Source organism: Cylas formicarius, unplaced genomic scaffold (assembly GCF_029955315.1).
Source record: "Cylas formicarius isolate icCylForm1 unplaced genomic scaffold, icCylForm1.1 PGA_scaffold_1__22_contigs__length_36826433, whole genome shotgun sequence".
Lineage (NCBI taxonomy): Eukaryota > Metazoa > Arthropoda > Insecta > Coleoptera > Brentidae > Cylas > Cylas formicarius.
The window spans coordinates 27,119,640-27,134,987 of record NW_026844264.1 but is presented as its reverse complement, the minus strand read 5'-3'; the positions used below and the strand labels follow the sequence as shown (position 1 = coordinate 27,134,987).

The window sequence follows — 15,348 nt, the reverse complement described above, 5'->3', positions numbered from 1 at the left end:
CGTGATACCCTACCAGAAATTTCAGGGTTATGGGAAAACTGCAATTATACAAAAAATTTAAAATTTGTAGTTTTAAGTTTAATTCCTCGGAAAATCAAAAGTATTTTTATGATTTTGTCTGATTTGGAACCTTTTTAACTTTTTTTCTTTTTTCCATTAATTATTCTTAATTAACCATGACGGTGTAGGAAAACTCACATTTGTCAAATATATTAATTATCTGTTATTTACCGCTCAAGTTTTGCATACAAATATTATTTATGAAAATGTTGAAATAAGTATTTATCAAAACAAGAATATTTGTATTTTGTGATTCATTTTAACTATTGCGTTAGTAAATAATTTATTTTTGAATAATATTAAATTTAAGCCGTATATGTGAGAATCGTCCAAAACAGTTATGAAGCTATAATATAGTGTGCATCAATCAAATGTGACTGACTGCAGCCTAGGCCTTTTACACAAAAGAAAACTGTTAATGTTTTTGTCTTTCATATCACTAAAAAGTTATACAACAAGTTTGCTAAACGCCATTTTAGTTACGACTTCGAATTGGCGCAAGCGGAGTGAGTGCTTAATAAACTTTTTTTTGTAAAACATCACTAACAAATTCATTGAGAAAACTTCGGAAATAACTGGCGAATTTGGCTAACGAAGGTGACTTCTTAAAGTGACCCTTTGCGCAAACCTTATTTCGTCTGCCAATATGTTACATTCAAACGAACTTTGATTTGAAGTAGTTTAAAATTAAAAACGGATTAGAAAACCATTTGGAAACGGACTAGAATTTTCTCCGGATCCAAGCAATTCGGCCGACAAAAGCGCATAGTATTTGTTTGACTTTCTCTTGGAACACTGCAATTTCGACCCGTTTAAAATCCAGTCGCTATTATCTTTATAACAAGATGTGTGATTTCAGAATATTTTTCCCTATCGGAGAATATTTTCGTTATTCCAGTCCGGGTTTTCGGCACTAAAAGTTGGATTGCAAGTTTGTCGTATCGTGCGAAACTTAAACACAAAACATTTATCTAGTGCTAACAAGAAACTGTATAAATAAACCATAACATAAACCACGCATATAATGTTAATTGGTTACGAACATTATTTCTTTGTTTCAGTGACGCAGAACTCATCAAGCAATCGAATACTTCACATTCATTCCCACATCCAGCCAGCGTTTGTGTTTTTTTATTTGTGTTACCTGCAATACGCATAGAATCCGATATATTATATTGTTACTAGGTATCTATGTACGTTCTAGTCAAAAAATTATTGTGATCAACATTGCTGCAAAATTTCGTACTAGTTATAAATTTGTACGTTTGATTTGAATTCAACGTAATAAATTAATATATTTCAAGGACGCGTTGACTTTTTTTAAACCCAATACCCAATATAATACAGTAAAGTGCATTTACAAATATTCGTTTTACGATGAATAAATTTTAACTTTTGATGATAAATGAATATTACGCTTGAATTGGGCAGAAAAATTCGAGATTAATTCAGCTATTCAATTACAATTAACCACCCTCGATTCATTTCGTTTCTATAACATACAGATCTTTAAACGGCGATGCTGAATTGAAACTCCATAAAATAACAATAAAATAGGCCGGAACAAGATTTCCGCGTTGTGCAAAATCCTGCTAAAGCCAATGCAGATGAAGCTTTCGCGACAATTATTCTGATTAAAAGACTTCAGACAATTATTCTTGCTAAAATACCCGCAAAAATTAGTCGAAAATGAACTTGAGTCCCAAAATCGTTATATAGATTTTAAATTAATACGTTTTCTTAATCGTCGAAAGTAATTTAGTACGATGGTTCGTTAAATGATTTTTTTACCTTTACTGCGGCTAGAAGAAATTCTATAGCACTCAAGTCGTCAAAGGTATAATATCATAAGCGAAGGCTGAAAATTAGCTACTACTAAAGTTTTAGGACACTTTGAAAATTAATTGTCTATTGTAGAGGATACTGGAGCGGCCCCAGGTAACCCATTGAACGGATTAATAGCTTCTACTAACTACCAATATACTTCTGCTTAGCTTTTATAGAACCAAAATTTTGCTTGCCCATTTATGCTGATTTTTTATTCGTCAAAAGCAAAACATGTATAACAAAAGTAAAGTTGCTTTCAGATTTTTGGCCAGGCATTAAAGTAATACATTCCAGAGATCTATGATTCAGTCAGAAACCACACCAAGCATTCTTAGAATAGAAAAGTACTCAGTTTTAAATTTTATTTCATTTTACTTATTTATTCATCATCAAAAATGTTGAATTTAGTAGCTAGCGATTAAATTTTTAAATTTTCACTGGGCGTTTTTCAAATTTACAAATTTTATTTCTTAAGGAGTTCAAATGGTCTATTTACAAATTTTCTGAAATCCTCCTGCGGTTGTTTCTAAATCAAATTTGCTGATTTAATATATTTATGTGTTGTTTTTATTTTAAATTTATTTCATAAATTACCACAATAAAGCAAAAGACAAGTACATTTCAAATTTCTGTAATGTATATATACAAATCTTCGAGATTGCTCATAGGTGGATTCTTAATAGATTAAACTTGCCGGGGTTTCGCCAATCATACTGTTGACTTCTTCAGAGCTCAACTGAAACTGTGGAAGTTCCTTTAAAAAATTGAAAAGGTCTATTTCAAAAATGTTTACTGAAGCAATGAAACGCTATATTATGTTCTTGATGAAATTAATTCAAGTGGAAGTATTTTGTAGCACTGATATAATATTGACTAGTAAACATCGAGTTTTAGCTTTTATAAGCTAATTTAGCTCAAACATAGATGACCTATTTGGTATCAACGATTTTTGACATTTTATTTTGATTATGTGTAATTTAGATGGGTCCAAGGTTAACAATTTATGTACGATCAGCATTGTGAAATTATGTAATCAATCAAAATTCATTGCTGAAGAATGTAAAAATATTAGTTGACAGTTCTTATTTTCGTGTTTTGTGTGTTTATGCTTAGTATTCTCTTTTACATAATTTGTTTAGTTTTATTGTTTATAATATAATTACGAAAAATTGTTTTATTTTTTATCGTTTATCTCGGGAACTCTTTTCACCCCACTTTGCCTGGTCTAAATGCCCATAATTACATCAGAAAAATAGCAATTTTATGAATGACGTATGCGGTCTCTTTAATTTGGACGCTTGTGGTTGAAATTTTTTTCTGAGTATATTGAGTTTTCTACGACAGGTACGAAACCAAGAAAAATATCCTGATTTAAGTATAAAATATCATTGATCTAAATATATGACGGATATCAGGATTCTTGTAAAATTGCCTGTTATAAATTGATGCAATATAAGCACAAAAAGGTCTATACAATAAAAAAATATATTCTTGACTAAGAATACTATTTATTAATAGATATATCTCATATTTCAACCGCCACTATAAGTTAAATTCAAATATAAATTAAACTAATCTAAACGAAAATTGTCAAGGATGTAAGAAGTCCTATTAAAGAACAAATAAATCGAGTTTTCAATGTATTGATCCAACTTTCAACTCCATTGTGGTAATTCAAATTTTTATAAAATAGGAAGGGTAATAAACTGTTGCGACCCGTCCTGGCCTGAGAGTGACGCAGTGCACTCGAATTCTAACGGTCATATAAATTAAGTTTATAAAAAATTCAGCGGCCATGCAAGATTAATACGACAGGGCAATAAAACAACACGGGACCTGTCGGCCGAACCTATTTTAAATTGTTTGAATAAAACCGTTTCATAAATGAGTTGCTGGAAACAACATTTTGAAATATGGATGCTTTATGTGGTGTTATAATTAAATTATTCGTGTAACTGCCGCACTTTGTTATTTTAGCAGATGTTTAATCATTTTGCAGTTGATTTAACGGCTAAGTTGACAGAGGATTTTTCTAGATAAAATTTCAACGCGGCGACGGGGATTCTGCTGCCGAATTTTTGGAAGATTCAGTTTGACATTTATTTGCTAACCTGAGAACCTGGGAATTTGTCATTCCTAACTTACCTAGTCCTCTCATTGGTTATAAAATTGGCTAATTTGAAAAATTTATTTGAAGTGCAAAAATAACTAAAAATAAATAAATAAATAAATTATACCTATCAGGTTTGTTTTGTTGTCTATTTTTGGAAAATCCGATATCAACTGCGCAGTCATAGTAGATAATAATAATCTAGCACAGATCGGATAAAGTTACATTAAAAATGCTAAATGCAACTTGTCTACATTTACTCATGTGTAAACTGAAACATGCTAATTTTATTGCCACGTTCATCTATTGTTAAACTCTACAAAATATTCCTATAAAGGGTAGTTTTGTCTTTAACTTGCAATTTTTTTCCCATTCCCTTGATAACGTGATACTTTGCTCCAGGATGTTGATAATATTTTAAAAACCCACCTCTTGCTTAACAGTGTCAAAGTTTTAGTATCCCTGAATACGGTAATTTCTAAATTACGGGACGGGAAATACGGGACAGCTTACTAACCAAAACTCTCTTAATGATTGAATGAAACTGTTTTTTTTTTATTCCATAGTCTATTTTACGAACGTTCAGATTTTTATCTATGCTTGACGTATTTTAATTCTCGATACGTGAACGGATCCCGAGCATCCGTTTCTGTTAAAACCGTGCAAACAAAATTCGACCTATTTTATCTATCATCTAAATTCTATCGGTTGCCACTCTAAACCTTTGGTAATTATCACCGAATCCCACAGTGCCCTTTATCCAGGAATTCTTATCGTTATTTCACTCCCACCAGCGATTGTCTAGCTCCCTTCAGCCCCAATTCTAGGATAAACCCGAAATTATCGGTGTTATGTCGGATTTAACAGAGGATTTAATATCGTGATTGACAACAAATATTTGCACGGACTGAGCAAACATTTAAGATCACTAAATTCGGAGCGTCGTATCGGTAGAAAACGCAAAAATGGCGTTTTTCTAAAAATAATTTTTACGTCGACCATTTGAGAATTCAATTTCATTTTTAGCACTGGTTTCCATATTCATGAAGCTCTTTTTTCGTTGTTAGAATTCGATAGGATGTAATGCTTATTATATGATATTATAGCCATGTTTAAAAGGGTGTATCAAAATCGTTTTTACACCTCATGTCCCATTACACACTATCGATCTTCATCAGGGACCGCTTTATAATATTTTGTTTTGTGTTAAAAGGGGCAACAAGCCAAGGTCCCTTTGGTTAATTGACCCTTTCTTTGGTTGATAAACCATTTGATAAACAAATACAAACTGAAGGTCTGGGGTATTGACAACAGTACCACCATCAGATCACTATATCTTAAGTGAAAAGAAATTATTGGCATCTAACTTCCGTACACTCAGTACACCTTTATTAAAAATAATAAAGTTTCTTCATCTCCGTTATTTCAAAATCCAAATCCATGTTCCTCAATCAAGATTATTCTACTCTCCAAATATCTACTTTAGTGTTTATAAATCTTTGTTGTATCTAGTTCCGAATTAATACAAAAACTTCAACCGCCATAAAATACCGAATCAAGAAAATCAGTAAGGTTTCAGGGAAACATAGTTCATAGAAACGACTTTATTCTAAGTTGCTTTAGAAGATTGTAGCTATTGAACTGAGGTGGCTTTTACTCGATGAAAATCCATTTATGATATATTTTTACATGACAAACACTTTTGATAAAGACACGATTTTGTCGAAACAATTGTCATGTAAAAATATATAATTTCGTGAGAATCTGAACTTTTACTTCTCTTTTATTTTGATTGTGGCTATTTATTGTTGTAATATTTTTGATTATACTTTAACCTTGCTCGTGAAAGAAAAGCTGCCAAAAAGTTTAGAGACGAATTAGAATTTCAAGAAATTAAAAAACTCGTCCATTTTGTTATACTAATAAACTCGGACAATTACAAAGCATTAGACAAGACTAACAACTAATGATTAAAATAATTTATTGTATATCAAAGTTTTTAGATCATATTTACAAATAGGCGACAACAGAAGTAAAATACCGTCAGAGTAACTGAGCCGGTATGTCATAGCATGACATCTTTTTTAAAATTTTGAAATCCGTGTCACAATCCGCGTCAAGGTCAACACTTTTTAATTAAGACATACCGATCATTTTTGATTATGTTACTATACGTGATGTGACTGCTCTGGCTGGACTATACTATCTACTATATACTATACTATACAGGGTGTTTGAAAAGACATTTAAAGAACTTTCCTTAGAACAATTTCCCTTGCTTACATACAATGTTTCACCATTTATTTATTTTTCTTTGGGAAAGGTAAGCCAAAAAAAATATATACAAAACACAAAAAAATATTTGTAAAGAGAACTTTAAATTTGTTTTTTCCATGTCATTGTCTATGTTCTTTTTTTTACTTTAAGTTTAACTCTAAAATCAATAAAATTTTAGTTTGTACGATCAAAATAAAAACTTTATTTTGAACAGGGAATCAACGCCTTAAGATTTGCACATTTGTTTTGAATCAGTGTTAAACATAATTGGTCATATAAACTTCCTGTAATATATCAATTTAATTTTTTTGATAATTCGTTGCTTATATTTCATTTTTAACTTTGATAAATCGTTTTGTTTCTTTATTTTGGACCTCCGCTGGAAAAAACTATTTTACGAATTAAAAGGGCGCGAATTGAAGATTAAATTTCAACAAAATATGTTTGATTTCAGTTTTGTAGCAAACACGGATACGCCATTAAAAGTTTTCTGAAATACCGTATTTGGTAAGAGCAAAGTTCATTTCGGGGTCTCCAGTTTTTGGTGTCGGCGAAACCGACGCAAATAGTCCGTCGTTTAGGTCACCGTCGCTCTCGAAAACTTTTAAACGAAATTTTTTACTCGTTCCCTTAAACCACACTAAGTCGGAATTTTAATCAGGTGTAATAAAACAAGAAGAAGACCAACCCTATAGACTTAATGGGCTTCGCCAATGGAAATGGAATTTAAATTAAAGCAAGGAGGTTTTTTTTACAAACGCGCGGCTGTCGTCCATTTGTTTAAACTCCATACTTGCTAATATTTTCGAAGATCGATATGTGGAAACCTCTTCACGTATCAAAATTGGTTTTTTGTGTTAATAGCTACATAAAAATAAAATATTCTTAGACCTAATTTCAGATATTCAATAATACGTGTTATTAACCAATATCAATTAGTGCAAGCATAGTGGTAATCAGTGCTCATTACTGTAATTATAGTGCTAATATTAGGTAACTTTAAAATCTTGTCGTAATGTCAGACGTTACGACTCTTAAAATTCTTTTGAAAAATATCTGCAACTTAGATGCTTAAGAAATAGAAAAATGTAGCGTGATATATGCAACTTAGGTGCTGTAGAAATAAAAAAATGTTCTGCAGTATATAATGACGGACATGATCGATTTAAAAAAGTTATAGTTTAAGTATTCTCTATGAACCTCTTAACTGGATAGAACATAGGCAGTTTCAACTTATTAAATATAAACAAAACTATAAAGTTCTGAAAGATTCATTTTAGCAAGCTTAAATTGTATTACTTATTTTGAGACTTACATATGAAAAAATACACTTTTCTGGACTGGAGTTCGAGTATGAATTAACATTTGTGGCTTATACGCGTTGTAAATAAGTAATAAGCCAAGTGTTAAAATCCTTGAACGTATTCAGCAAAGTGGTCTGGAGTCTTTAACATTTTCTTTATCGCTGTTAAGTCAATGATTGGTTAAACTTGATATTTGACGATGATATTTTCACATTATGCACATTATGTAATACTCGCAATAAGCATTAAGAAGAAAAAGTTAGATTAATATACTTTATCCACGAATTTACAGTTGATATTTTGATCATGGCAATGTATGCGATGTGCCTATATTTGCCAAAACTTATTTTTCAGTAATTGTATTTTCTTGGCTTAAAATCGACAATTTTTAAGATTTACACCGGTACATGTAAAGTTTCTTGTAATAGTCATATATAAAAACATGAACTTTAAATTGCTTTTCTTTGGTAACGGGGTTGGCAGCCAACAAATATTTATTACCTAACCTGACATTTTAACAGAATCACATATATTTAGTGTTTATTACGCTCATGTTGAGAATAGAATTAGGTATTGAATAATATATGGTCGGTATTTCCAAATCTACTTATTGTACGACTTATTTTAATTGTATAGTGTATTGTATAGTCTATGTATTTGAAATGTCTGTTTATGTGTTTCAAAATAAGTCAGGTTTTGTGTTGAACAGCAATTTTCACTCAGCGTATACAAGTGTACGTGGTGTGCGACTTTTTAACTTCTTACCGAAATAAATAAAAATGTGTGATAATTTATGCGTTTTTAAAAAAAATGTAATTAAATGCCTGTACTCAGTAGAAGAGTACTTTAGTTAGTCTTATCCCTCGTTGTTTATAGATTATTGTTTGTAGTATTGGATTATGCGTCATTTTATTTTATTTTGTTGACAAGATTATTATCACTGCAGAGCGCTTGTAACACCTCAAATTTATTTTCCCGCGTTAAACTCATATCACGCAGGATTTAAGCCTTTGTGAACAAAAATGTCACCAGCATTGGGTGTACTAAAATGTAAACAGTAGTTTGAAGCACAAGTCAAAAATAAACTATGCCATTAAAGGTTGAAAACTTTAATGCAGTGATTTTTTGTCTGCCGGTCAAGCTAAAACGATTACTCAAACCCTTTCCGTGTCGCGGTATCTTGACAACAGTGAATGAAAATTTAATCAATGTCCGCCCGAATAGACCGCCCTGTTGAAATTTATTCGATCGATTGACCATCATTGGACTAAAATGCCATTACGTACACTTTACGACATAACAAACAACAAGTGTCATCTACATAGTTCAACGACCGCCTACTGGTGGAACCCCACACTCTAGACACTGTTAAAGTTTAATTAAAATGTTATTGAGGAGTGGTATGGCCACTCATAAACAATAGTATATTATGGAACGAGTGACTTAAAAAGTTTACCGAAAGTGCTGCATACTATAATATAATAACATACTTTTGATATAGAAGCAGTTTTCTTTACTGCTGATAGTAGGAAATGTTTCAAATACCATGAAAAACTTTTAAAAGAAGTGGACGTGATGTTTAACATCTTAGTTTTGGTTAATTTTAGTTAGTTGGAGCCTCACAGGCATACGGAAGTTAAACTGCGGACACGTACGAGTGACATGGACGCGCGGCCTCTGAAGATGCCAAGTGAGATTTTGGCGAAACGTCAGGCGAATGATCCTACTCCAGGGTCAAACAACGAACGGATGAACACCCGGATTACCACCAATACACATAGTTCCATCCGTGAAGGACTAAAACATATATATATATATATATATATATATATATATATATATATATATATATATATATATATATATATATATATATATGATGACACTATATTCCGGGATATCATCCGTTCGCTCGTTGAACTCCGACTGGAATCCTGCATCCGACTGGAATCCTGCAGATCTTGCATCCGACTGGAATCCTGCAGACGTTTCGCCAAAATCTCACTTGGCATCTTCAATGCTCGCGCTCCGAAAACACTTCGAACACTCGGAGCGCGAGCATTGAAGATGCCAAGTGAGATTTTGGCGAAACGTCTGCAGGATTCCAGTCGGATGCAAGATCTGCAGGATTCCAGTCGGATGCAGGATTCCAGTCGGAGTTCAACGAGCGAACGGATGATATCCCGGAATATAGTGTCATCACATTTTTCCATCCGTGAATCAATACGTGAGAATATATATATATATATATATATATATATATATATATATATATATATATATATATATATATATATATATATATATATATATATATATATATATATAGTTGAAAAATATGCTTTTCTTGGATCCTTGTATATTTTTTATAGGATGATTCTTAGGATTTGGTCCACAGTGAACAAAACTCACAAATAATTTTAAAACACTGTAATTGTCATTGACGTTTCGACCGGCAACCCAGGTCTTTCTCAAAAACTGCAAAACAAAGGACAAAAAAAGCGTCTAACACAGAATATCTTAAACAGTAGACATATACGAATTTAAAAATTACAAATATTATAAAAATAAATGACATATATTAGTCATACTCACAAATTTATTATTTTTTTTTTAAATGTCTATTATTAGCGCTGTTTGTGAAAAAGTACCACAACATACATCATTGCCAAAAACAATAACGTTCTTGCCTTGGCGTACGAATCACAAATAGAAGTGGAAAATAAACATTCATTGTATCTGATGTCTTTTTTTTTTACCTCTTTGTTTTTATTTATTTATTTTTTTAGAGTGTACGTTTGTGTTAAGTTTAAGATCTACTGATACGCAGTGAAGCATCTGAGCATTAAAATGGTCTACTTTAACAATTCGAAATAGATTTCACTCAGGTGTTTTATGTCGGTTTTCGCGTTTATGGCGTTTTTATTCCTTTGAATATGTATCATCTCAATTATTTCCCTTTTTTGTGTGTTTGGTTCGGTAGCAAGTATTTTTGTGTCATCGAAGTTAAAGGTATGTGTTTTCTCCGTTATATGGCTGCTGATGGCTGTGACTGTGACCAAGTGTACATTGGACAGACTAGCCAACTGTTGAAGAACCGCATCAATGGTCATAAGTACGACAAAAAAAATAAAACAGCCATCAGCAGCCATATAACGGAGAAAACACATACCTTTAACTTCGATGACACAAAAATACTTGCTACCGAACCAAACACACAAAAAAGGGAAATAATTGAGATGATACATATTCAAAGGAATAAAAACGCCATAAACGCGAAAACCGACATAAACACCTGAGTGAAATCTATTTCGAATTGTTAAAGTAGACCATTTTAATGCTCAGATGCTTCACTGCGTATCAGTAGATCTTAAACTTAACACAAACGTACACTCTAAAAAAATAAATAAATAAAAACAAAGAGGTAAAAAAAAAAAAAGACATCAGATACAATGAATGTTTATTTTCCACTTCTATTTGTGATTCGTACGCCAAGGCAAGAACGTTATTGTTTTTGGCAATGATGTATGTTGTGGTACTTTTTCACAAACAGCGCTAATAATAGACATTTAAAAAAAAAATAATAAATTTGTGAGTATGACTAATATATGTCATTTATTTTTATAATATTTGTAATTTTTAAATTCGTATATGTCTACTGTTTAAGATATTCTGTGTTAGACGCTTTTTTTGTCCTTTGTTTTGCAGTTTTTGAGAAAGACCTGGGTTGCCGGTCGAAACGTCAATGACAATTACAGTGTTTTAAAATTATTTGTGAGTTTTGTTCACTGTGGACCAAATCCTAAGAATCATCCTATAAAAAATATACAAGGATCCAAGAAAAGCATATTTTTCAACAATATATCGTGCAAGGGAAAAGATGCACTTCTACCAAACAATAAGAGCCAACTACGGACAGGAAGCAGTTAACCTGATGAAGAGATATGCAAACCTCAGTCAAAAGATAGCAAAGCAGAAGAACCGAAGAATTTTCCTGTTAAGATGCAAGCATGACAAGTTAACACCGGTATTTTTAAACATTAACCTAAAGCATGTAAAATTTGTTTGCGCGAATAACCTGCGTACTTTTAAAGACAAAGTTATGAACAAGTTTGTAAGTAGTACCCTCAAATTATTGATCACTGATACAGCGAGTGCTCTGAGATTTTTGGAAAGGGAAAAAAACATTGTTTACAACCACTTAGTTGGCAGAATACCTCAAATATATTTGAATGATTTTTTAAAAATAGTGTTCGGCAAAACTGAAGATGGTTTTAATAAAATTAAGCAAAATAATTGTAAAAAAATTCATTCTCTAAAACAGTATCAAAATAATATGGATACCATAGTACAAAATAAGAACTGGGTAGAAAATTTAACTAATATTTATATTCCGCGTAACGTGCTTGAGATCTTTAGTCTTGGTCCAGATTTTGCCGTCCCTATCAGCCAACCAAAAGAGATACCCATTCCTAACATCATCAGCAGTATTGAGTCAGCTCTTAGAAACTGTTCAACCGACGCACGGAATGACTATAGATCAAAATGCTGTAATATTATTAGAAACTACAAAAATAAGCAAAACTGGACTGCTAACCAAACCCAAAATATGTTAGTTAAAAAAGTTAAAGAAACCCAACATTTTCTAAAACAAAACCCTAACATTATAACGTTAAAACCTGATAAGACTAACAAAACAGTCATAATGTACACTACCGACTATGACAATAAAATAAATGAACTTCTATCAGATAGGGCCACATATAGAGAATTAAAAAACGATCCCACAAACATATTTCAAAAAAATAACAACGATATAATAAATCGATGGGAAAAAGCTCTCCTAATCTCGCCGCAAACTGCAAAACACTTAAAAATTAATAATGCTATCACCCCAAGGATCTACGGCTTACCAAAACTGCATAAACAAAATATCCCGTTAAGACCTATTGTCTCTTGCACTCAGTCCCCTTTCGAAAAATTATCAAAATTCTTAAAAAACATCTTAAAAAACATAGTGAATGATAATGAATACTATATTAAAGATTCGTGGCAGTTTAAAGAAAAAATTAGCAGAATCATTCTACCGCATGACCACATTTTAGCATCTCTAGATGTAGTGTCCCTCTACACAAACATTCCTATCGATTTAGCTATAGACATAATAAATAAAAAATGGGACATGATCAAACTTCACACAGACATTCCACTAGACGAGTTCGTGGAAGCCATAAAATTAACTCTAAATTCGACCTATTTCATATATAATAATAAATATTACAAGCAGCGCAACTTGTTCTCGAAGACCTAGAAAAAACAGTTATTGACAAAATGACTATTAAATTACCCTGTTTCTATCGATATGTCGACGACTGTTTTCTAGCAATACCTAAAGAAAAGGGCGACCTCATTCTGAATAGTTTTAACTCATATCACACAAAGATAAAATTTACCATAGAATATGAAAAAGATGACAAAATTAACTTCTTAGACATGACACTAATACGCAAGGAAAACAAAATCAGAACGATGTGGTACACAAAAGATACATGGTCTGGACGATACCTTAATTTTCACTCCCAACACCCAATATCACAAAAAAAGACTGTTATTATCGGGTTGGCTGACAGAGCTATAAATCTATCTGATCCAGAGTACAGAAAAGAAGCTGTATATAAGGCTAAGTACACACTAAAACTAAACAATTACCCAAGTGCCTTAATTAACTCTATTTTTAAAAGAAGGATACATAAATTCTACAACAAGATTTCTGTTAAGGAAAACACACAACCATCAAAACGAGAATATTGTTCGTTGCCATACATACCAAATTTATCGGAAAAAATCTCGAATGTGTTTAAGGGAAGCTCTGTAACAATCTGCCACAAGGGTCAAAATTTGTTAAATAGGAATTTCAGTAAACTAAAAACACCAATACCCAAAGATAAAAAAAGTCACATTGTATATCAAATACCATGCAACGACTGTGACCAAGTGTACATTGGACAGACTAGCCAACTGTTGAAGAACCGCATCAATGGTCATAAGTACGACAAAAAAAATAAAACAGCCATCAGCAGCCATATAACGGAGAAAACACATACCTTTAACTTCGATGACACAAAAATACTTGCTACCGAACCAAACACACAAAAAAGGGAAATAATTGAGATGATACATATTCAAAGGAATAAAAACGCCATAAACGCGAAAACCGACATAAACACCTGAGTGAAATCTATTTCGAATTGTTAAAGTAGACCATTTTAATGCTCAGATGCTTCACTGCGTATCAGTAGATCTTAAACTTAACACAAACGTACACTCTAAAAAAATAAATAAATAAAAACAAAGAGGTAAAAAAAAAAAAAGACATCAGATACAATGAATGTTTATTTTCCACTTCTATTTGTGATTCGTACGCCAAGGCAAGAACGTTATTGTTTTTGGCAATGATGTATGTTGTGGTACTTTTTCACAAACAGCGCTAATAATAGACATTTAAAAAAAAAATAATAAATTTGTGAGTATGACTAATATATGTCATTTATTTTTATAATATTTGTAATTTTTAAATTCGTATATGTCTACTGTTTAAGATATTCTGTGTTAGACGCTTTTTTTGTCCTTTGTTTTGCAGTTTTTGAGAAAGACCTGGGTTGCCGGTCGAAACGTCAATGACAATTACAGTGTTTTAAAATTATTTGTGAGTTTTGTTCACTGTGGACCAAATCCTAAGAATCATCCTATAAAAAAAATATATATATATATATATATATATATATATATATATATATATATATATATATATATATATATATATATATATATATATATATATATATATATATATATATATATATATATATATATATATATATATATATATATATATATACCCACCCGGGCACCCGATATATAAGGAAAAAAATAAAAAAATCGTTTTTATCCTTTTCATCGATTATAAAGATAAAAGCGTTTCTTTATAGAAAACAACATAAAAGTACCAAATAACTAAAATTTCCTTTATATCACGTCGACCGAAATTCTACGAAAATATTGTGTTAAGAACAATCGGGAATACAATTTATTTCGAAAGTTTCCATCTCGCGCGAAGCGGTAATGGGTATTTCAATTTTATTCTATAATAAATATTTTCTTTCGATATAAAATTTAAATCGGGTTCAATATTAAAGGCGGGTGGTTGGTCAGGGCTAAATCTGGTTTCTCATACCAAATGGATTCAGCGACGCGGCGGAAAAATTTATTTCACTCGGATTCTGGTCTATCGAAAACAGAACTTCGCCTATTAGCAAATGAACAAAATTGGTTTGAAAGCATTTGAAGCGAATTATGACTCCAATTAGTTCGTAAACAACAGTGATGAGCATTTTTCATATAGAATAATTTACTGACATTCGTAATTGTTATAATTGACCAGAAACAGTTTTGATGCGGTTACATGGACATGTTTACATTAAATTGCATCATTATGAAAGCAGGAAATTTTTCATTTAGGCACTACAAATTGGTATGCATATTTTCCAGCGTTCTTTTACATGTTGCTTTTGTGGAGTTTACATCGATAACAAGTAAATTTGGTTATTTTTTTTTTCATTGTGTGTCTGTGGAAATTTTAATAACAAAGATTGTTTTTGTTAATTACGTTGGTTGCTACCACAATGGCTAGGTTTTTGCTGCTTTAGTTTTTTTTTGGAAAGCCAGAATTTGAAAACGTTCGTGGCTTTAAGTTCGAACTTTTAAGCAGCT

At 31.6% G+C, this 15,348-nt stretch overlaps 2 protein-coding genes across 3 annotated transcripts in view; both read left to right on the top strand.

Annotated features, from left to right (window-relative positions):
• The window catches only part of LOC132696769 (uncharacterized), a 68,551-nt gene extending 67,193 nt beyond the window's left edge, over positions 1-1,358 (top strand). For both annotated transcript variants that reach the window (XM_060661780.1, XM_060661779.1), the window contains exon 6: positions 1,122-1,358. In XM_060661780.1, the coding sequence (XP_060517763.1) occupies positions 1,122-1,219 (98 nt within the window). In that variant the 3' untranslated portion in view covers positions 1,220-1,358. The remainder of the gene's footprint in view (positions 1-1,121) is intronic.
• Positions 1,359-11,458: 10,100 nt separating this feature from the next.
• LOC132697147 (uncharacterized) lies at positions 11,459-12,889 on the top strand. The gene has a single exon (XM_060662438.1). The coding sequence runs from the start codon at positions 11,459-11,461 to the stop codon at positions 12,887-12,889; it is 1,431 nt and encodes a 476-aa protein (XP_060518421.1).
• Positions 12,890-15,348: the final 2,459 nt, after the last annotated feature.